The 22,537-nt window shown below is 41.5% G+C and overlaps 1 protein-coding gene across 1 annotated transcript; it reads right to left on the bottom strand.

Annotated features, from left to right (window-relative positions):
* Window positions 1–1,266: 1,266 nt before the first annotated feature.
* utp11 (UTP11 small subunit processome component) lies at window positions 1,267–21,450 on the bottom strand. Its single transcript, XM_061946290.2, has 8 exons — window positions 21,260–21,450; window positions 21,100–21,161; window positions 13,319–13,421; window positions 9,267–9,377; window positions 4,333–4,426; window positions 1,725–1,855; window positions 1,521–1,631; window positions 1,267–1,451 (listed from the first exon to the last, which is right to left on the bottom strand). Exons 1-8 carry the CDS (start codon window positions 21,317–21,319, stop codon window positions 1,368–1,370), a joined length of 756 nt encoding a protein of 251 aa, XP_061802274.2. The 5' UTR covers window positions 21,320–21,450; the 3' UTR covers window positions 1,267–1,367.
* Window positions 21,451–22,537: the final 1,087 nt, after the last annotated feature.

Here is a 22,537-nt window from a genome sequence, read left to right as displayed (position 1 = left end):
CAAGACGTAGGTTGTGAGTTCAAACCACGGCCGAGTCATACCAAAGACTATAAAAATGGGACTCATTATCTCCCTGCTTGGCACTCAGCATCAAGGGTTGGAATTGGGGGTTAAATCACCAAAAATGATTCCCGGGCACGACACCGCTGCTGCCCACTGCTCCCCTCACCTCCCAGGGGGTGAACAAGGGGATGGGTCAAATGCAGAAGACAAATTTCACCACACCTAGTGTGTGTGTGTGACAATCATTGGTACTTTAACTTTAACAAGAATGACTGTGCATGTGAGCTTGGTATTGTTATGTATTTGTATCTATTTATCTATGTTCTTATGTGTTATTATGAATTTGCACTAAATTAGTTTTTGCTTATAATTTCATTGTACAATGTACAATGACAATAAAGATATATTCTATTCTATTCTTATACAATTCATCGCTGCTACAGTCGGCAAATTAGCGCAGATTCATTAAAAGCTGTGGCTGTAGGTAACTTCCTGATGTAATTTGTGTATTACGTCCACCAGATGGGAGTAGCTCCACGAGTACATGTATGATTATTAGTCAGCATCCAGCAGGTTTTCCTGTTCTGGTCTATGGTAATAAGCATATTAGCTCACCTTTGGTCACATGGTCAACGTCTGGACCGAGGCCTCTGGTTCTCCTCCTCCACTTCTCCACGCTGACATTTCTGCCTGACTCGCTCTCTTCCTTCTTCCCTTCCAGAGGTTCCCAGGAGAGTTTGATGGATTGGCCCCGTTTATGAAGCCACCACAGGCGATCAATCAAGGCCCCGATCACTGTGATCTGCTGTTGGACTTCAGCCCATCTTGCACTGTATAAAGGCCATAGAGGAGGTAGACACACATACAGTATTATGCATATTGCTACTCCTGCATACACTCACTGGCCACATTATTAGATACACATTCTGATACCACAGCTTCAATTGCAATATATTGCTTTAGGAGGGTCAAAACATTAGCATCAACTCTCAATGTTGCTGAAAATTATAACATTTGCTTTTTTTGTGTAGCTTTTGTGGTGGATCTCATTACAGAGGTGTAGGAGTACCTAATGATGTGGTTAAGTGTATTTCTCAAAACAAATATTTCTGTAGAAAAATAACGCCACTGTTCTTACAGTGGAATTTCAAATGTAGGTTAATAGCTCCATCTAGTGGTACAAAATATCAGCTACATCAGGAATTGTCCCACTAGGTTTCTCATTTTAAAGTCTTAAATTATGCAAAACCCAGCATTGGAGAGTGAAGTCAAATATATTTTATTGTTTAATACCTAGCAGAGAAAAGAAGTGTTTGTATGTACAACAACGAGTAGTAGCAATAAATTTGAGCACTGTGGCGGACTCAGCGTTTCCTCTTGGTCTCAAACTTGTAGATGGGAGCAGAACCAGGTGTCTCGTCCTTTACTTTCACTTTCTTGGTTTTATCCTGGTGCACACAAAGACGTGATTAAAAAAAATAGAAAGTCGACCTCAGAAGCTGGAAAAGTTATGTTACCTGTAGGTCCTTGCGTGCCTGGATTTTCTGGCTGATGACAAACAATTTGCTTTCGCGGTCGATCCTTTGGGAAAGAAGCCTGTACTCGAAGGACTGTTTCTTGGACAGTTTCTACACACGAGTGGAAGGGTGAAAACAGTCAGTTCCAGCTGGTATTGTATTTTTTTTTTTAGGGACAAACCAACATTTATTACGAGGACGTACCATGAGGTCGATGGGCTGTATCTCTCTGGGAAAGCGCTTGGTCCTCAGCGTGTCCACTGTCGGCCTGTTGTACGCTCGATCCACCAGCTCGGGGACAGTGTTGAGGTGCTCGGCCAAGTCAAACGACTGCACTGCAGATGCCAACATTCGTTGAAATATTACAAGATGATCGAAACACCACAACCAGCAAGCAAACAATGCAAATAGAGTTGTCTAGTTGTGTGCAATTATTTTGACTTGGGGGCCGAATTTAAAGAAAAAAATGTGTCTGGGGGCCGGTATATCTGATTTTTAGGAACACGAATACACACCCTCACAATGTCTTATTGAATGCTAAAATTTTTATGACAGACCGCCTTAAAAAACAATGGAATTTTTAATTTTTTTTACTAAATCAGACACCCAGAATGTCCATGAAAATAAAGAATGTGGGATTTACATTAACTATGACCAATAAAACACTGAATATTGACAACATATGAACATCACACCCCCTCTCGATCGATATTTTACAATCAAGCGAAACGCAACAAACAGCGAAACATGAACGCGAAGGGTAAAAAAAACAAAAAAAACCCACCTACAATCTGATATATTTGATATCACTAAGCTTTAGAACTTTGTTGTAAAAATCTCCTTCCGCTGGCCGCTCTGGAAACACTGTGGAAACGCTCCCCACGCACACTGCTTGGTGCCTCATCTGAGCTGCTGTGACTTAGATGACCATAGTAACTAATTAGATGACCATAGTAACTAATTAGATGACCATAGTAACTAACTAGATGACCATAGTAACTAGTATATCATGCAAAAGCGCAGATTCCAACTTTTGAAATACTTTGTATAGTTCAAGACTTACGGTCATTTGAAAACATCACTGCACATTATAATGGCAGCTACACTTTCCATCTTAAAGATCAAAACAATTTTTAAGGAATGTCCGACGGGCCAGATTGAAAAGCTTAACGGGCCATATGTGGCCATCAGGCCTTAATCTGCCCAGGTCGGCTTTATATTGAAACTTTCTTCCCTGGGAAGAAAGCCCGCCGTGCCACGCGCGCCAAGGGGCGGGTCGAAAAGCCCTGAGACTTCCATCTTCATCCCAGTAATGATCCTTCCGCAGGTTCACCTACGGAAACCTTGTTGCCAGTTGCAATGCCTCAGACTGGAAGTCTCTCCAGAGAGTGGTGAGGACGTCGGAAAAGATCATCAGGACTCCTCTTCCTCCTATCCAGGAGATCACAAAAAGCCGCTGCCTGACCAGGGCTCAGAAAATCTGCAAAGACTCCTCCCACCCCCACCAAGGACTGTTTTCACTGCTGGACTCTAGAAAGAGGTTCCGCAGCCTCCGAAGCAGAACCTCCAGGTTCTGTAACAGCTTCTTCCCTCAGGCCGTAAGACTCTTGAACGCATCACAATTATCCCCTCAACTCCCCCCAAAATGGATTAACTCACTGGAATAAAAAAGACAATATAACATACATACATAAACGTGGATGCATGTGAAAAAGTGCAATATATTTATCTGTACAGTAACCTATTTATTTATTTATATATGCACCTTATTGCTTTTTTATCCTGCACTACCAAGAGCTGATGTAACGAAATGTCGTTCTTATTTGTACTGTAAAGTTCAAATTTGAATGACAATAAAAAGGAAGTCTAAGTCTAAGTTTATCTCAGCGCTACTAAGTATTCACTGCAACAATCAAATTGACCACATTTTTGAAGAACAACTTTTTTTTTCTCCAATTTCATCCTCAACTCCTGCCTCATCAATAATACATTGGTGAGCATTTGACATAAGCAATGTCAAAGGACGAGACGTGTGACGCCACTTAAAGTACCAGTAGAATGGAAAAAACAAGTTGACTTCATATACTTAACTGGGTTTCATTGTATTCATTAAACCAACCGCCTACACACCACAAAATGCCACAATTAAGACAGGCATTATTGACTATTCCACTACAAATGTTTACGGCAATTTCCGTCACGATGGGAACGCTTCTGCACTCTGACCATATCAGCAGATCAGTCGTAGTGGAAATATGCAAAAATTAGAACAAGATGTGCTGTCAATCATTCACAATCCCTATATAAGACATGAACATACTGTATATGTTTTTCTTTTTTATGCATTCTAAGTCGTAAATAAATAAAAAGTCTAACAATTAATTAAATGGGGGCTCTCTATTCTGCCCACATAACCCTCTGGGTGTGTACTGTAATCTACAGTAGAATGCACAAAATGCTACTATACTGGGTGTACGGGTGACTATAAGGGTGTTATTTCATTTAAATGACTTTAATTCTGTTTAAATAAATTATTTAGAAGATTGTAAAAAATGTTTTATGTTCTCTGAAAATATTTGATTTATTGATAGTAATCCTACTGTGCGGAAATTAATTTACCACGGTCAGGCCTGGAACCAATTGGTCACAACTGTCGGAGACAACATTTGTAGTAATTATCCCATTTCCTACTATCATCAATTTCCATGAAAACGTGTCAATCTTTCATTTAATGTGAATATACTTCAGAAATGTTTCCTCCTCTTGCACGCCAAAATACAACTATCCATTCGGTTTTCTAACTAATACCAACCTTCCTTTTTGGAATCCACAAAAAAGGTGTGGTTGTTTTTTTGTCTGCCATCCACCTGTAGAAGATGGAGACTCGCCTTCATGCGCTCTATTTTCTGAAAAAGAAATGACCAACAGGGTTAATGGTGTGATGCGCTTAACTTTTCATTTCAGTCATGATTGGCTCTGTTTCCCCCCCCACTCAATGGTCAATTGTTTCGCAAATACTAAATACACAATTATTATTTTTTACACCCGCAGTTCAGCAGCCTCCTCTTACAAACCCCGTTTCCATAGGAGTTGGGAAATTGTGTTAGATGTAAATATAAATGGAATACAATGATTTGCAAATCATTTTCAACCCATATTCAGTTGAATGCACTACAAAGACAAGATATTTGATGTTCAAACTGATAAACTTTTTTTTTTTTTTGCTAATAATTAACTTAGAATTTCATGGCTGCAACACGTGCCAAAGTAATTGGGAAAGGGCATGTTCACCACTGTGTTACATGGCTTTTCCTTTTAACAACACTCAGTAAACGTTTGGGAGCTGAGACGACACATTTTTTCAGCTTCTCAGGTGGAATTCTTTCCCATTCTTGCTTGATGTACAGCTTAAGTTGTTCAACAGTCCGGGGGTCTCCGTTGTGGTATTTTAGGCTTCATAATGCGCCACACATTTTCAATGGGAGACAGGTCTGGACTACAGGCAGTCCAGTCTAGTACCCGCACTCTTTTACTATGGAGCCACGTTGATGTAACACGTGGCTTGGCATTGTCTTGCTGAAATAAGCAGGGGCGTCCATGGTAACGTTGCTTGGATGGCAACATATGTTGCGCCAAAACCTGTATGTACCTTTCAGCATTAATGGCGCCTTCACAGATGTGTAAGTTACCCATGTCTTGGGCACTAATACACCCCCATACCATCACAGATGCTGACTTTTCAACTTTGCTCCTATAACAATCCGGATGGTTCTTTTCCTCTTTGGTCCGGAGGACACAACGTCCACAGTTTCCAAAAACAATTTGAAATGTGGACTCGTCAGACCACAGAACACATTTCCACTTTGTATCAGTCCATCTTAGATGAGCTCGAAGCAGACGCCGTTTCTGGGTGTTGTTGATAAACGATTTTCGCCTTGCATAGGAAAGTTTTAACTTGCACTTACAGATGTAGCGACCAACTGTAGTTACTGACAGTGGGTTTCTGAAGTGTTCCTGAGCCCATGTGGTGATATCCTTTACACACTGTCGCTTTTTGATGCAGCACCGCTTGAGGGATCGAAGGTCACAGGCTTAGCTGCTTACGTGCAGTGATTTCTCCAGATTCTCTGAACCCTTTGATACTATTACGGAGCGTAGATGGTGAAATCCCTAAATTCCTTGCAATAACTGGTTGAGACAGGTTTTTATTAAACTGTTCAACAATTTGCTCACGCATTTGTTGACAAAGTGGTGACCCTCACCCCATCCTTGTTTGTGAATGACTGAGCATTTAATGGAATCTACTTTTATACCCACCTGTTCCCGATTTGCCTGTTCACCTGTGGGATGTTCCAAATAAGTGTTTGATGAGCATTCTTCAACTTTATCAGTATTTATTGCCACCTTTCCAAACTTCTTTGTCACGTGTTGCTGGCATCAAATTCTAAAGTTAATGAATGTTTGCAAAAAAAAAAAAGTTTATCAGTTTGAACATCAAATATGTTGTCTTTGTAGCATATTCAACTGAATATGGGTTGAAAATGATTTGCAAATCATTGTATTCCGTTTATATTTACATCTAACACAATTTCCCAACTCATATGGAAACGGGGTTTGTATTTACAGCTTGTCTCAGTTGTTGTTCTCAATGATGTGTTCTTGCATATTAGCTGAGGCGAGAGTATCTCCAGTGCCTTGATCTGTAATCATGAAAACACACAAGTGTATCCTTTTTGGAATTTATTTTGCCTTTACCTGAGACATCCTGTATAGAATACGGTGCTTCACTTTTTCAAAATTCTTAAATAAAATAAATTCATGTTTGTCCTAAAAATTCAACACACAAAACCCCATAATGACAATGTGAACATGTTTTTGTAATTTGAAAACATATTTAAAAAATACAAATTAAAAAAAAAACACAAAAGTAAATACTTTAAGCTGTACTTTCTGACAAAGATCCATCATCAAAGCATTGAGCAAAAGTTGTGAATACTTATGTACAGTACAGGCCAAAATTTTGGACACACCTTCTCATTCAATGCGCTTCCTTTATTCTTTACTGTAGATTGTCACTGAAGGCATGAAAACTATGAATGAACACATGTGGAATTATGTACTTAACAAAAAAAGGTGAAATAACCATACTTGCCAACCTTGAGACCTCCGAATTCGGGAGATGGAGGAGGTGTTTGGTGGTAGCGGGGGTGTATATTCTAGCGTCCCGGAAGAGTTAGTGCTGCAGGGGGTTCTGGGTATTTGTTCTGTTGTGTTTATGTTGTGTTACGGTGCGGATGTTCTCCCGAAATGTGTTTGTTATTCTTGTTTGGTGTGGGTTCACAGTATGGCACATATTTGTAACAGTGTTAAAGTTGTTTATATGGCCACCCTCAGTGTGACCTGTATGGCTGTTGATCAAGTATGCATGGCATTCACTTATGTGTGTGTAAAAGCCGCATACAATGTGACTGCCCTGCACACTGTTTGTATGGAGGAAAAGCTGACGTGACGATGGGTTGTAGAGGACGCTAAAGGCAGTGCCTTTAAGGCACGCCCCCAATACTGTTGTCCGGGTGGAAATCGGGAGAAATTCGGGAGAATGGTTGCCCCGGGAGATTTTCGGGAGGGGCACTGAATTTCCGGAGTCTCCCGGGAAAATTGGGAGGGTTGGCAAGTATGGAAATAACTGAAAACAAGGTTTTCACTTCACAAGTGTGTGTGAAGCTCATCGAGAGAATGCCAAGAGTGTGCAAAACAGTAATCAGCTATTTTAAAGAAACTAGAATATAAAATGTGTTCCAACTATCGTGGGATCACACTCCTCAGCCTTCCCGGTAAGGTCTATTCAGGTGTACTGGAGAGGAGACTACGCCGGATAATCGAACCTCGGATTCAGGAGGAACAGTGTGGTTTTCGTCCTGGTCGTGGAACTGTGGACCAGCTCTATACTCTCGGCAGGGTCCTTGAGGGTGCATGGGAGTTTGCCCAACCAGTCTACATGTGCTTTGTGGACTTGGAGAAGGCATTCGACCGTGTACCCCGGGAAGTCCTGTGGGGAGTGCTCAGAGAGTATGGGGTAACGGACTGTCTTATTGTGGCAGTTCGCTCCCTGTATAATCAGTGTCAGAGCTTGGTCCGCATTGCCGGCAGTAAGTCGGACACGTTTCCAGTGAGGGTTGGACTCCGCCAAGGCTGCCCTTTGTCACCGATTCTGTTCATAACCTTTATGGACAGAATTTCTAGGCGCAGTCAGGGCGTTGAGGGGATCTGGTTTAGTGGCTGCAGGATTAGGTCTCTGCTATTTGCAGATGATGTAGTCCTGATGGCTTCCTCCGGCCAAGATCTTCAGCTCTCACTGGATCGGTTCGCAGCCGAGTGTGAAGCGACTGGGATGAGAATCAGCACCTCCAAGTCCGAGTCCATGGTTCTCTCCCGGAAAAGGGTGGAGTGCCATCTCTGGGTTGGGGAGGAGATCTTGCCCCAAGTGGAGGAGTTCAAGTACCTCGGAGTCTTGTTCACGAGTGGGGGAAGAGTGGATCGTGAGATCGACAGGCGGATCGGTGCGGCATCTTCAGTAATACGGACGCTGTATCGATCCGTTGTGGTGAAGAAGGAGCTGAGCAGGAAGGCAAAGCTCTCAATTTACCGGTCGATCTACGTTCCCATCCTCACCTATGGTCATGAGCTTTGGGTTATGACCGAAAGGACAAGATCACGGGTACAGGCGGCCGAAATGAGTTTCCTCCGCCGGGTGGCGGGTCTCTCCCTTAGAGATAGGGTGAGAAGCTCTGCCATCCGCGGGGAGCTCAAAGTAAAGCCGCTGCTCCTCCACATCGAGAGGAGCCAGATGAGGTGGTTCGGGCATCTGGTCAGGATGCCACCCGAACGCCTCCCTAGGAAGGTGTTTCGGGCACGTCCGACCGGTAGGAGGCCACGGGGAAGACCCAGGACACGCTGGGAAGACTATCTCTCCCGGCTGGTCTGGGAACGCCTCGGGGTCCCCCGGGAGGAGCTGGACGGAGGAAAGTCTGGGCTTCCCTGCTTAAGCTGCTGCCCCCGCGACCCGACCTCGGATAAGCGGAAGAAGATGGATGGATGGATGGATAGAATATAAAATGTTTTCAGTTATTTCACCTTTTTTTGTTAAGTACATAACTCCACATGTGTTCATTCATAGTTTTGATGTGACAATCTACAATGTAAATAGTCATGAAAATAAAGAAAACGCATTGAATGAGGAGGTGTGTCCAAACTTTTGGCCTGTACTGTACATGTGATTTTATTTTTCTAATACATTTGTAAAAAAAATTTAATTTTTTTTTGAAATTGTTAGTATGGGATGTAGTCTGTAGAATTTTGAGAAATTAAATGATTTTATAACATTTTGGAATAAGGCTGTAAGATAACAAAACGTGGAAAAAGTGAAGCACTGTGTATACTTTCCGGGTGCACTGTACATATGACTGCTGAATTATTCTTAAACGTTAGAACATCAATGTTGTATCACACATTGGTGAACAGCCGAAAACAAGACAGGCGACTCCATATTTTACCGGCATCTCCTTAAAACGAGGAGTCTGGAGGACAGAGTGGTAGGAGATAAGATGTAAATAAAGGACAACATGCCTAACAAATAAGGAAATGGGATAGACGTAGTACCAATAGTGTTAAAGCACATTACACACACACACACACACACACAAACATACACATTGCAGATTCAAATGTACATTTTGTTTAACTTACCCTTGACTCCGCCACCCTCTTCAGCTCTACGTATTTGATATCTTGAGTCCTCATCACTTTCTTCTGCTCCTCTGTCATCGGGTCCCCCTCTTTAGACGTGTGAATGCCATCCTGTCGACCGGGAACAACATTAAAAGATATAATGATAAGCAACAGACCTTCACTGAGCGGCTACATTTGTGGAGACCTTATTGCTTGCCGCAGGAATGCTTTTGGAAGACATACTAGCATAGACCGTATTTTTCAGACTATAAGGCGCACTTAAAATCATTTAATTTTCTCAAAAATCGACAGTGCGCCTAATGTACAGAATAATTCTGGTTGTGCTTACCAGAGGTGGGACCAAGTCATTGTTTTGCAAGTCACAAGTAAGTCTCAAGTCTTTGCCCTCAAGTCCGAGTCAAGTCCCGAGTCAAGACAGGCAAGCCCCGAGTCAAGTCCAAAGTCAAGACTGGAAAGTCTCAAGTCAAGTCCTAAGTCCTGCATTTTGAGTTTCGAGTCCTTTCAAGTCCTTTTAACCACAGACTAATATATTAACACAGATTGTGTATGCTTTTCAAACGCTGTATTTATTTATTAAAACAAGTGCATTTTAAATTGCAGGAAAGAAAATTGTGCTGACATTGCACTTTATAATAGCACTATTAACCAGTCATTTTAAACATTAACTCATTCCTTTACAGAACAAACACATTGAAAAATAAAGTGCAAATGTACTTATTTGTACAAAAGTGTTAACATTGAAAAAACATGACATATACGTGAACATAACAAAAAAGTTGTACTTTTTATATGTCAGGGCCCTATGCTGCATTGCATTTGCAAAAGACCAAATTAGCCAAGAGTCTGTCAGTCATTTGTGCACGATGGGGGCGTAGTATGATGCCACCATGGCTGAAAACTCGCTCCACTGGAGCACTGGAGGCAGGCACTGCCAAGACTCTCATGGCCACTCGGAACAGTGAAGGAAGAGTCTTCATGTTCAATGCCCAGAACAAAAGGGGGGAGAGAGTTGTTTTGGGTTGGTGCACTACTTGTAAGTGTATCTTGTGTTTTTTATGTTGATTTAATAAAAAAGAAAAAGAAAAAAATATATATATATTTCTTGTGCGGCCCGATACCAATCGATCCACGGACCAGTACCGGGCCGCGGCCCGGTGGTTGGGGACCACTGAGGTAAACAACCAACAGTATGTCAGAAAGCTAGCTAAAACGGTACACATATTCATAATATAGTATACATTTTAACTGACCTTTATTTTACTATTTTTGTCTTTTTTTAGGTGGCTAAAATACGCGGTGCTGCTGACCGCCGTCTAACGTTACGTGTGATATATTGACTAACGTAACCCTGCTTAAAAAAATCACTGAACAAAAAGTATGAATAAGGTAGTGAACTGCAACAGATTCCCGTGTTTGCAATAACGTTATAACGTTAGCAGTGAGTTTACAGCCTCACTGATTTAACTACACAGCAAATAAAAGTCACGTTACTTAGCCAATAAACGTTATCTTACATTCAAAACTTACCGTTCTTTGTGCAACTTCAAATGCCGGACGAAGTTGGAAGTTGTTGCCTCTCCATGAGTAATTTTCGAACCGCATGTGTTGCATACTGCAAACCGTTTTGTGTTGACCACCTCGTAATTTTTATACCCAAACAAAATTATTTTAGGTATCATTTTTTGTTCACTGGCGTGTGGTTTGGACAGTCTTCTTCGTTGGTTGTCCTGCAATTTGATTGGATGAATGCTTTGTGATGAAAACAAAGTAGATCTAATTTGATTGGCTGTTGTACTGAGACCACACCAGCTGACACACGCAACGCTGATAGACAAGTACACGATGAAAAATACGGAGCGCTCCCGAATAACTTTTTCATCTTTGGGTTTTGGGGAAAGTAGCAAGTCATGTCAAGTCATGTCAATTCAAAAGGCTCAAGTCCAAGTCAAGTCACAAGTCATTGATGTTAAAGTCTAAGTCGAGTTGCAAGTCTTTTTACATTTTGTCAAGTCGAGTCTAAAGTCATCAAATTCATGACTCGAGTCTGACTCGAGTCCAAGTCATGTGACTCGAGTCCACACCTCTGGTGCTTACCGACCTCAAAGCTATTTTATTTTGTACATGTACATGGTGTAATGATAAGTGTGACCATTCGAGGGCAGCTAGCTACAAAGCAAGGTTGGTTGCATTAACAACTGCACTCTCGTTCTGGTAACCAGGCAAAATAGGATGTGATCACTTAGCAATGGGAGAGAACACGCTAAAAGCCAATCACATAATAGTATCAAGTTTGGTTGCACCATTGTGCCATCTCGCTGTTGATTCTCTGCATGGAGTGAGAAGAGAAAGTAAAAATGAGTAATGCAGAGAGAAAATAAATTGTCGATACCACAGGAAAAGTCACCTCGACAGTAAATATTAGGTACGAACTGAAGTGCAGTGCAGTATAAATAAAATAAATCACAAAATATAACAAATGTGCTACTTTAAAACAAAAGTAATTTGGCCAATAATATTTAAATAGTAATTACTTTCAAACGCAAATCCCATAGGGGTGATGAAAGGATGGTCAGCGACAGAGCTGCGGCCTGCAACCATGACCCCGCACTCCCTCCCCTCTGTTGCAACATATCTCGAGATGTACGTTGTAATATGTATATGTGCTTTGCTATGGAAGTTTTTTTCCCAGTCTAGATTGTATTTTTTTTTTACTCATCCTTCCCCAGCGTTTAACCTTTTCCCCATCTTTTACGGGGCGCCTTGTGGCGACCCATCAGCGTTCCTGTTCTGTAACCCTGTACACTGTTTGTTTGTCTAATCGTGAACAGGTTTGTGCTGAAAACAAAGTTTTGTTGTACTTGTGCAATGACAATAAAGACCTATCTATCAAATAACATGATTTCCTTTCCACAATTAAATAGGAATAACAGACCAAATTAAATATTACACAGCGTGACACTAAACCTGCAAAAAAATAGTTCCTCTCAGCTTTCTCTAAGTTTAAATTTTCACACTATTTTGTTACACCTTGTTAAGCATTTCTTACATTCTACATATTTGTGTATCTTAATTTAAGAGGTTATAACAGTCATAAAAAGGGATTTTTAGAGCTTTTTTTTTTACATTGAGTGTTTCTATGGTTGTGTTGACATTTTCTTTTCTCTAAGGGGATTATAAATCAGAGGACGGTTACATTCATCTATCCTCCCATTTTTTTTACTGCTTGTCGCTCTCGGGGTCGCGGGAGGGTGCTGGAGCCCATCTCAGCTGCATTCGGGCGGTCGGCGGGGTACACCCTGGACAAGTCGCCAGCTAATCGCAGGGCCAACACAGATAGACACACAACCATTCACACACACCAATTGAGTGTTAAAGTTAAAGTACCAATGATTATCATACACACACACTAGGTGTGGCGAAATTATTCTCTGCATTTGACCCATCAACCTTGATCACCCCCTGGGAGGTGAGGGGATGGTGGCCGTGCCCTGGAATCAACCAATTTCAACCCTTGATGCTGAGTGCCAAGCAGGGAGGTAATGGCTCCCATTTTTATAGTCTTTGGTGTGACTCGACCGGGGTTTGAACTTACAACCTACCGATCTCAGGACGGACACTCTAACCACTAGGCCACTGAGTGTTGCCAATCAACCTATCCCCAGGTGCATGTTTTTGGAGGCGGGAGGAAGCCGGAGTACCCGGAGGGAATCCACACAGTCACGGAGAGAACATGCAAACTCCACACAGAAAGACCCCTCGCCCGGGGATCGAACCTGGCTCTTTCTTATTGCGAGGCGCACACAAACCAACCCCTGACCACCATGCTGCCAGGATTACATTTGAAATAAAAATGTTAACATTCTTTTTTTCTCTCTCCTGGTCCTTATTTTCGATAGATCATAAAAAACATCGCCCGGTCCCAGTGTATGTGTCACACATAATAGCACAGGCAATAGAGATTCCAGTTTTGACACATTTTCACCCTTTTTTCCACAGTTTAGGAGCAGAATAGTTACATGAGAAAAATATGCTGCCATTGTTATGGTTACCTTTATCTGCGAGTTGACCATGTTATGGTAGAACTCGTCTGGATTCTTCTCCAGAGCCTTCTTCTTAAGGGCTTTGAGGGTGTTTTGCTTCTTGTGGTAGTCACTGTTAGAACACAATCAATGGCTGTAGTTAAATATATGTGTTAAAGCCTAGACCAGTGTTTTTCAACCTTTTTTGAGCCAAGGCACATTTTTTGTGTTGAAAAAATCTGGAGGCACACCACCAGCAGAAATCATTAAAAAAAACTAAACTCAGTGGACAGTAAAAAGTCACTGTCGCAATTGTTGGATATGACTTTAAACCATAACCAAGCATGCATCAATATAGCTCTTGTCTCAAAGTAGGTGTACTGTTTTTGAATGATTGATTGAGATTGCACAGTACAGTACATATTCCGTACAATTGACCACTAAATGGTAACACCCGAAAAAGTTTTTCAAATTGTTTAAGTCGAGGTCTACGTTAATCAATTCATGGTATATACCGGTACATTGAATTATTTACATTATTTACAATCCGGGGGGGTGGGATGCAGAGGGGGTTGGGACGGGGGCGGGGGGTTAGGTTGGGTTGCTATCAGCATACTTCAGTCATCAACAATTATATCATCTGAGAAATGGATATTGTAACAGTGAAGGTCTCACTTCGTAAGATATGTACAGCGACCTGTCACTAGGGATGATACTCGAAACCGGTTTTCCCGGTTGTTCGATAAGAAAAGAACAGAGTCCTCGGACTCTAATCCCTTTTTGAGAACCGGTGCCCTTTATCGAGACCACTATAGTAAAGAAAAAGAGTTGGTTCTTTATTCGAATCCCTGGGAACGAATACCGTTCCGACAAGAAATGCCCCGTGGGACATCACAAGAAATGACGTCATGTTGCTCAAGTGTTTCCCACACATTCATTTATTTGTGGCGGCCCGCCACGAAAGAATTACGTCCGCCACAAATGGATTTTCTGGCTTTTGACTCGCTCGACCGCTCATAAAAGCAATGGGACTCTGTCTGTGAATGTACCTTGTAGTTACAACTCCGGTGCAGTAGGTGGCGGTAGCCTACTATGCATTGTAACTCCGCCAATAGCACTTAATTTACCATTGTGGGCCAGAAGAAGAAGAAGAAGACGGCGGAGTAAAAGAACGGACCGACCGGATCAAAATACGAGGGTAATATAGGTTGTAGGTAGATAGGTTATAGCTGCATCGCTCGCGGCTCGTCATATATTTAACGTTAATCCGTGATTTCACCGAGCGTTTCACTCACGGTGAGCAGCCTGACGCTGCTTCATTAACACCGCCGCTGTTGTCACGTCACGTGTTACCATACTGACGAGCTAACGTGTCCAGGTTATAACCCTGTTGTCAATAAACGCACGTGGAGACGGTGCTTCAGATACTGCATTAATAATGAAGCTAAATTGTCCACTGTCCACTGCAGCATGTGAATGCAATGAAAAGAATCAAATCTGAGCCAACCAGCTGTTAAAATGTTGTCCAGGTTAATGTTTTGGCCATTAAAGGCCCTTCATTTCAAGATTTCAACTGTGATCGGGCTTTAAACAGGTGGCTGACCTGTTCAGATGGGTGTAACTCAGGGGTGCTCACACTTTTTCTGCAGGCGAGCTACTTTTCAATTGATCAAGTCGTGGGGATCTACCTCATTCATATATATAATTTATATTTACTTATTTATGAAATATATGTTTTTGTTAACAAGTTAAAGGTGTTTAATGATAATGCAAGCATGTTTAACACATATAGTTAATAAATTAAAGGTGTTTAATGACAATACAAGCATGTTTAACACATATAGTTAATATTGTTAACAAGTTAAAGGTGTTTAAAAATAATACAAGCATGTTTAACACATATAGATTCCTTTCTTTCATGAAGACAAGAATATAAGTTGATGTATTACCTGATTGTGATGACTTGCATTGATAGGAATCAGACAGTGGTGATGATAACGTCCGCATTTTCGAATGGAGGAGAAAAAAAGTCCTCCTTTCTGTCCAATACCACATGAAAGTGGTTGGTTTTTGGCATCTTATTTGTCCAGCTTCTGTACTCCTTTGTATACACTTTACAAGAAATACATTGTCGGCAAACTCCGTAGCTTGCTAGCTTGTGCACGCCAGCTTTCTGAGACTCTTATTTTGTTAGCGCAACTGTGCAGTCGGTCTTTGGAGTTTTGACGACAGGTACGGCGCCAGAATCTGTTGAAATAAAGTGTTTCTCGCCTTCCTGTTGGTAATTTTAATGAGCTAAATATGTACATAAAGTGTTGTACTTATATTCCAACTCCGCGTTCTTCTTGGTCATCGCCGCTGCCGCCGTCACCCCCCGCCCCCCGACCACACCACCACAAATAGATGCCTGTCCTGTGGGAAACACTGTGCTCAGTCATTAGGCGCAGATTGGGAAAGCAGGAAAAAAATGGACCGGAAAAAGCGCTCCAAGGCATGGCTTCATTTCACCAAAAAAACGAGGAAGCGACAATATGCAATTATTGCCAGGCTTCGCTCTCATGTAAGGGGGGAAGCACAACAAGCGTGTCGTGTCTTTGACACATGTTGAAGCAGCGACAGAGACGACGAAGAACGCCCCTCTTCTTCTGCCAGCTGCCCCAGGCCCAGCTACAGTGGCGGTGACGCCGGTGAGTAACTAACGATAACTGTTGCCGGTTAATTTCCATATCTGCTCACTTGTAGTAACGTTACCTCTTATGTCAACCAGGACTGCAGTAATGTTAGCTAGACTAACGTTACCTAAGCATAGTCAGTGGCTAACGGTAATGTTAACGTGAGCCTTTTTGTATGCGTCTGATAACGTTAACGTTATCTTGTAGCCTACATCACGACAGAGTTTGCAAGTCTGTCTAATAAACTAGTGCTTTCTTTATTTCTTTAGTTTATTTGGAACATGAACACACTTACAGTATAATACATCAGTTTCATATCATTTCACTTTACAGGAGTAGGAAGAAGTAAAGCTTATTTAATCCTACCCCTTTCCCACTTCATAGCGTTTACAAATATATACATCATTTACTGACCTTTTTATAATACAATATCTGTGAATTAGTATATACAACAGTTTTGTAATATGTAATTAATTAATTCAGTCATTATAAATATACTGAGATGAAGAATATCTTATTTTCAATAAGGTTGAAAGTATTTCTCATAATTCTTCTTCTTTGTATTTTGTAAGCACTATTCATTTGAACAACCTCTCAAACTGGATCATATCAGTACATTTTTTAACTTCTTTACTTCATCCATTCCATCATTTAATTCCACATCATTTTAGCTGTTTGCAATTTTATCAAATCATCGAACTTTAATATTTTTGACTCAATAAATAAAGTGTTTGTATGTTCTCTATATCCAACATTATGTATCAGTCTAATTTTTTTTTTTTGTAACACGGTTAACGAATGTAGCGCACATTTGTAGTTATTTCCCCACATTTCTGCACAATCACTCAGATATGGTAATACTATAGTAGCGAGCAGTATAGAATGCGAAGTGATTTGTTAAACCAAATATTGTGTGTTTTTTTTCCATATACAACAACCTATCTGGACTCGATAAGGGAATTGATAAGGAATCGGTTCGGTAAGAGGATTCGATAATAGGCTCGAACTCGATCATTTCTTATCAAACATCATCCCTACCTGTCACATCACGCCGTGACTTATTTTGAGTTTTTTGCTGTTTTCCTGTGTGCAGTGTTTTAGTTCTTGTCTTGCGCTCCTATTTTGGTGGCTTTTTCTCTTTTTTTGGTATTTTCCTGTAGCAGTTTCATGTCTTCCTTAGAGCGATATTTCCCGCATCTACTTTGTTTTAGCAATCAATAATATTTATTATAAATATTTAATATTTGTTTTTATCCTTCTTTGAGGGGACATGGTTGATTGTCATGTCATATTCGGACGTACATTGTGGACGCCGTCTTTGCTCCACAGTAAGTCTTTGCTGTCGTCCAGCATTCTGTTTTTGTTTACTTTGTAAGCCAGTTCCATACCTGCCAACTTTTGAAATCAGAAAAACCTAGTAGCCAGGGTCCAGGTCCAGGGTCCACGCAAAATGATTATTAGCATTCAGACAGGTTAAAATGTTGCTAAAACCATCACTGTTTGGGCGACGAAAAACGTTGAAAGTTTTCCACTTGTATCGCTAGCAACGGCATTAGACTTGTGTTTTTTTGTCCCAACGTGGTCTTTTACATCGCTAATTCCTCCGTGTCCGATCGAAAAATCTTGTCTGCACAAGGTGCAATTCGCGTAGTTTTCACCCTTTTTGGAACGGATAATTATTCCCGGATAGGCTTTTGAATATTCTTCACGGAATGACTAGTTTTCTTTTCGGTTTAAGACTCGTTTGCGATTTTTCTCCGGCTGATTCCATGATCGTTCGCTCGTTTGGAAACAATGGCAACTGTATGGCGTCACATTAGTGCCAAAAATCCGAGCGCATAAAAACTGTTATCGCGCGCTGATTCTCCACTTCGTGCGCGCGCGCGACACCATTTTGCGCGCGCGTGGTGCCTTTCTGCGCGCGCGCGCGACGCCTTTCTGCACGCGCGCGACGCCTTTCTGCGCGCTCTCTGTGTACCGTATTTTACGCACTATAAGGCGCACCTAAAAACCACAATTTTTCTCAAAAGCTGACAGTGCGCCTAATAACCCGGTGCGCTTTATTACGATTCATTTTCATAAAGTTTCGGTCTCGCAACTTCGGTAAACAGCCGCCATCTTTTTTCCCGGTAGAACAGGAAGCGCTTCTTCTTCTACGCAAGCAACCGCCAAGGAAAGCACCCGCCCCCATAGAACAGGAAGCGCTTCACCCGCCCCCATAGAAAAGGAAGCGCTTCACCCGCCCCCGGAAGAAGAAGAAAAAACGCGCGGATATCACCGTACGTTTCATTTCCTGTTTACATCTGTAAAGACCACAAAATGGCTCCTAATAAGCGATCCGGTTCATAAAAAGACGCAATCTCTCCATCCGCACACGGATTACTACCGTATTTCACAGCAACTGATATTCCTGTGAACCGCACTGTGGAACGGGAGCACGTACGGTGAATATTCGCACCACAGGGAATGAAGTCATCCTTCACTGTGGTTCTAGCTTGCCATGCTAACTTCCACTCATGGTGATATTCAAAAGGAAGACCTTGCCAAAAGAGACCTTTCCAGCCGGCGTCATCATAAAAGCTAACTCGAAGGGATGGATGGATGAAGAAAAGATGAGCGAGTGGTTAAGGGAAGTTTACGCGAAGAGGCCGGGTGGCTTTTTTCACACAGCTCCGAAGGCGAACACACCTTCACTAAGACGGGCAGACAGCCTCGGACGACATACGCCAACATTTGCCAGTGGATCGTAAATGCTTGGGCAGATATTTCGGTCACAACTGTGGTCCGAGCTTTCCGGAAGGCAGGATTCACAGAACAACAGCGACACTGACTCCCGATGACTTCTACGAGACGGAACCGGCCATTTTGGATCCCGTATTCGCCCAACTTTTCAATTCGGACACCGAAGACGAAGAATTCGAAGGATTTACGAATGAAGAATAACTTCAGAAGGTGAGCGCTATGTTTATTTTGTGTGTTGTGACATTAACGTTAAAGCAACATTATGTTGCTATTGTTCTACACCATTTTGAATTTTACTATGTTTGTGATTGCACATTTGCGTACATTTTGGGACAGAGTTGTTAGAACGCTGGTTTTCAATATATTATTAAAGTTTGACTGAACTATCTGACTGTTTTTTTGACATTCACTTTAGCGCAGCGTTTTTTTGACATTCACTTTAGCGCAGCGTAGGCGCGGCTTTTAGTCCGGGGCGGCTTATTGGTGGACAAAATTATGAAATATGTAATTCATAGAAGGTGCGGCTAATAATCCGGTGCGCCTTATAGTGCGGAAAATACGGTACTCCTGGCATCTCTCCTCGCGCTGTCATGTTTCTTTTTGGCACTTTGGGGGCGGGTATGCTTAGACGGCCCCTTCTTTCTGATTGGCTGTGAGCATTTTTCATATGACCAATCATTCTCCAGTGTAGCAACGTTGTAGCCATCTTACTTCAGACATCTAGCCTCAATCATTACATTGATGTCAATGGTACATGTACTACTTAAATTACCATAACTTGCTCGTTTTCGACCAATTTACAAACGGTTTGCCTTGTTACAAATCTTATTACATGTAGATATGACATAGTATGCTGTTGAAATTACCTCTTTCGCTTTAAAAAAAAAAAAGACCTAATTGTGCCACATAGTTGTGTAGGGTCAGTGTTAGTCAGTTCTCTGATTATTTTAAACTGTTTCAGAATACATTATTAAAAGCTATTTTTAACATTTTAAAAACAAAATTCAAAGATTATTTCATTAATTTTATGGCTGAATCAAAAGAAATTCCATAAATTAGAAAACAAATGTTCAAGAAGAAGTGAAAATATAAAATAATGTTATGGTTGGATGTTATTGCTGGTGGACCAGTTCTGGCTGAAAGATGTGATTATGGTGTTTGTTGTCTTATTATTTATTTGGGTCACATTTTGTATTACCCTGTATTGTGTTTACGTGGTATGAAATAACCTTCATCAGCGCGCGAATTTTTTTTATCCACTTCTTCCTCCGTAAATCTTGATACATATTGACGATGACCCGCCCTGCTATACTTCTGATTGGCTCTGAGCATTTTTCAGCGTTTTTTCGCCTGACCAATCAGAAAGAAGAGGCCGTCTAAGCATACCCGCCCCAAAAGTGCCAAAAAGAAACATGACAGCGCGAGGAGAGATGCCAGGAGTACACAGAGAGCGCGCAGAAAGGCACCACGCGCGCACAAAATGGTGTCGCGCGCGCGCACGAAGTGGAGAATCAGCGCGCGATAACAGTTTTTATGCGCTCGGATTTTTGGCACTAATGTGACGCCATACAACTGGTGCCTCGTGCTTGGCAGCGGTGCTATAAATAGCCTCGCGCATGGCATTCGGAATGGCTCGATAGGAAGTTACGGGAAGCAGTGTCGATTGTCATTGTTGTTACGCGATTTTGTGAATAAAACTTTTTTTTAAATATATATTTTTAATTAATGAAAAACCGTACTTTTTATCACTGCAACCGTAACCCGGAATAGGTTGATGAAAACCGTACTAATTACGGGAAAACCGGAGTAGTTGGCAGGTATGCAGTTCTGTTTTAGTTTCTTAGTTTCGTTCTGCATAGCCTTCCCTAAGCTTCAATGCCTTTTCTTAGGGGCACTCACCTTTTGTTTATTTTTGGTATTAGACACAATTTTACCTGCACGCTGCCTCCCGCTGTTTCCGACATCTACAGAGCAATTAGCTACCGGCTGCCACCTACTGATATGGAAGAGTATTACACGGTTACACTGCCGAGCTCTAGACAACACAGACACTCAACAACAACACATAATTTGCAGACAACTATTACTGGTGTAACCTATTTTTATGGACTTGCCTCTTTGTGATGTTAAGTTCCTGTTATAAGCTGTTACACAGTACATGCTTTCCGCTCTTAGCGCCTTCAAAATAAGAGCTCAAGGCATGTACAGTATAACAGCCTATAACAGGAACTTAACACCACAAAGAGGCAAGTCCATTAAAATAGGTTACACTGGTTTGCGAAATAATGTTTTAACCCAAATAGGTGAAATTAGACAATCTCCCACGGCACACTAGATTTTAATTCGCGGCACACTAGTGGTTGACAAACACTGGCTTAGACACACTTCTAAACTTACTCTGCACGGAGTTTGTAGTCTTTCTTCTTCTGTAGGAGTCCCAAATGCTTCCTAAACGCAGGCTGAGCGGACACACAAAAGTTTTAGTGTTAAATAACAAATCATGTTAAATAAACATAAGCGTGGCCATGTTAGCCTTTGGCTAGGTCGGCTAGCTCACCTGAGATCGTTCATGGTGGTTTCTCTGTCGGGATTTTAAGGCTTTTCTGAACGACGACATATCTGAAAAATGTCAGAAAAAGACGTATTGTACAAGATTTTTTTTAAATGCCCTTAAATTAAAACTTGGGACATTCAACGCTCGTGTGCTGCTCCTCAAATCGCTTTCCGTACAACCACGTGGTTTCCGGTTTGGCGTGCAGCGTTTTATTTCATCCCGCAGATTCGCCACGAAAATAAACATACTAAAAACGTTGTGTAGGTCTTTATTCGTAAGTCTAACACGCTAAATAATTGTGAAATATTTTTACAGGTACGATTTGTCATCCGAACGATGGTAAAGTGGAATAAAAATGTCACTTGGGAGCGCCGAGTACCAACTGGGTGAGTTTAGGTAAAGACGACAGGGAGCGCTGTTTTACAGATGCGTCGAATATAGGATAGGACAGCCTTTTTTTTCCTCTATTTTTTTATTTATTTTATAAACCTTTATTTATAAATTGCAACATTTACAAACAATTGAGAAATAATAATATATATTTTTTTAAGTTTAAAAAAAAATCAGTAAAAAACAGCGCCAGGGGGTTGTAAACTCAATAAAGTAACTAAAATCTATCCATCCATTTCTACCGCTTGTCGCGAGGGGCGCTGCAGCCTATCTCAGCTGCATTCGGGCGGAAGGTGCGCTACACCCTGGACAAGTCGCCACAAGGGGTCGAATAAAATAAACCTTTATATATAAATTGCAATATTTACAAACAATTGAGAAATAATAATTATCAAAAAAAGTACAAAAACAGTAAAAAAAACAGTGCCAAGGGGTAATGTAAACTCAATAAAGTAACTGAAATCCATCCATCCATTTTCTACCGCTTGTCCCTTTCGGGGTCACGGGGGGTGCTGGAGCCTATCTCAGCGACATTCGGGCAGAAGGCGGGGTACACCCTGGACAAGTCGCCACAAATGCATCGAATATAGGATAGGACAGCCTTTTTTTTTAAATGTAATTTAATTTGAATTATTTTAATTTTATAAGCCTTTATTTATAAATTGCAACTTTTACAAACAATTGAAAAATAATATTATTCAAAAAAAGTACAAAAACAGTACAAAACAGCACCAGGGGGTTATAAACTCAATAAAGTAGCTAAATTCCATTCATCCAATTTCTACCGCTTGTGCCTTTCGGGGTCACGGGGGGGCGCTGGAGCCTATCTCAGCTGCATTCGAGCGGAAGGCGGGGTACACCCTGGACAAGTCGCCACAAAATGCGTCGAAT

This window comes from Nerophis lumbriciformis, linkage group LG04 (assembly GCF_033978685.3).
Source record: "Nerophis lumbriciformis linkage group LG04, RoL_Nlum_v2.1, whole genome shotgun sequence".
In the NCBI taxonomy this organism is placed as follows: Eukaryota; Metazoa; Chordata; class Actinopteri; order Syngnathiformes; family Syngnathidae; genus Nerophis; species Nerophis lumbriciformis.
The sequence above is the reverse complement of the archived record's forward strand: the minus strand, read 5'-3'. Positions and strand labels throughout refer to the sequence as shown.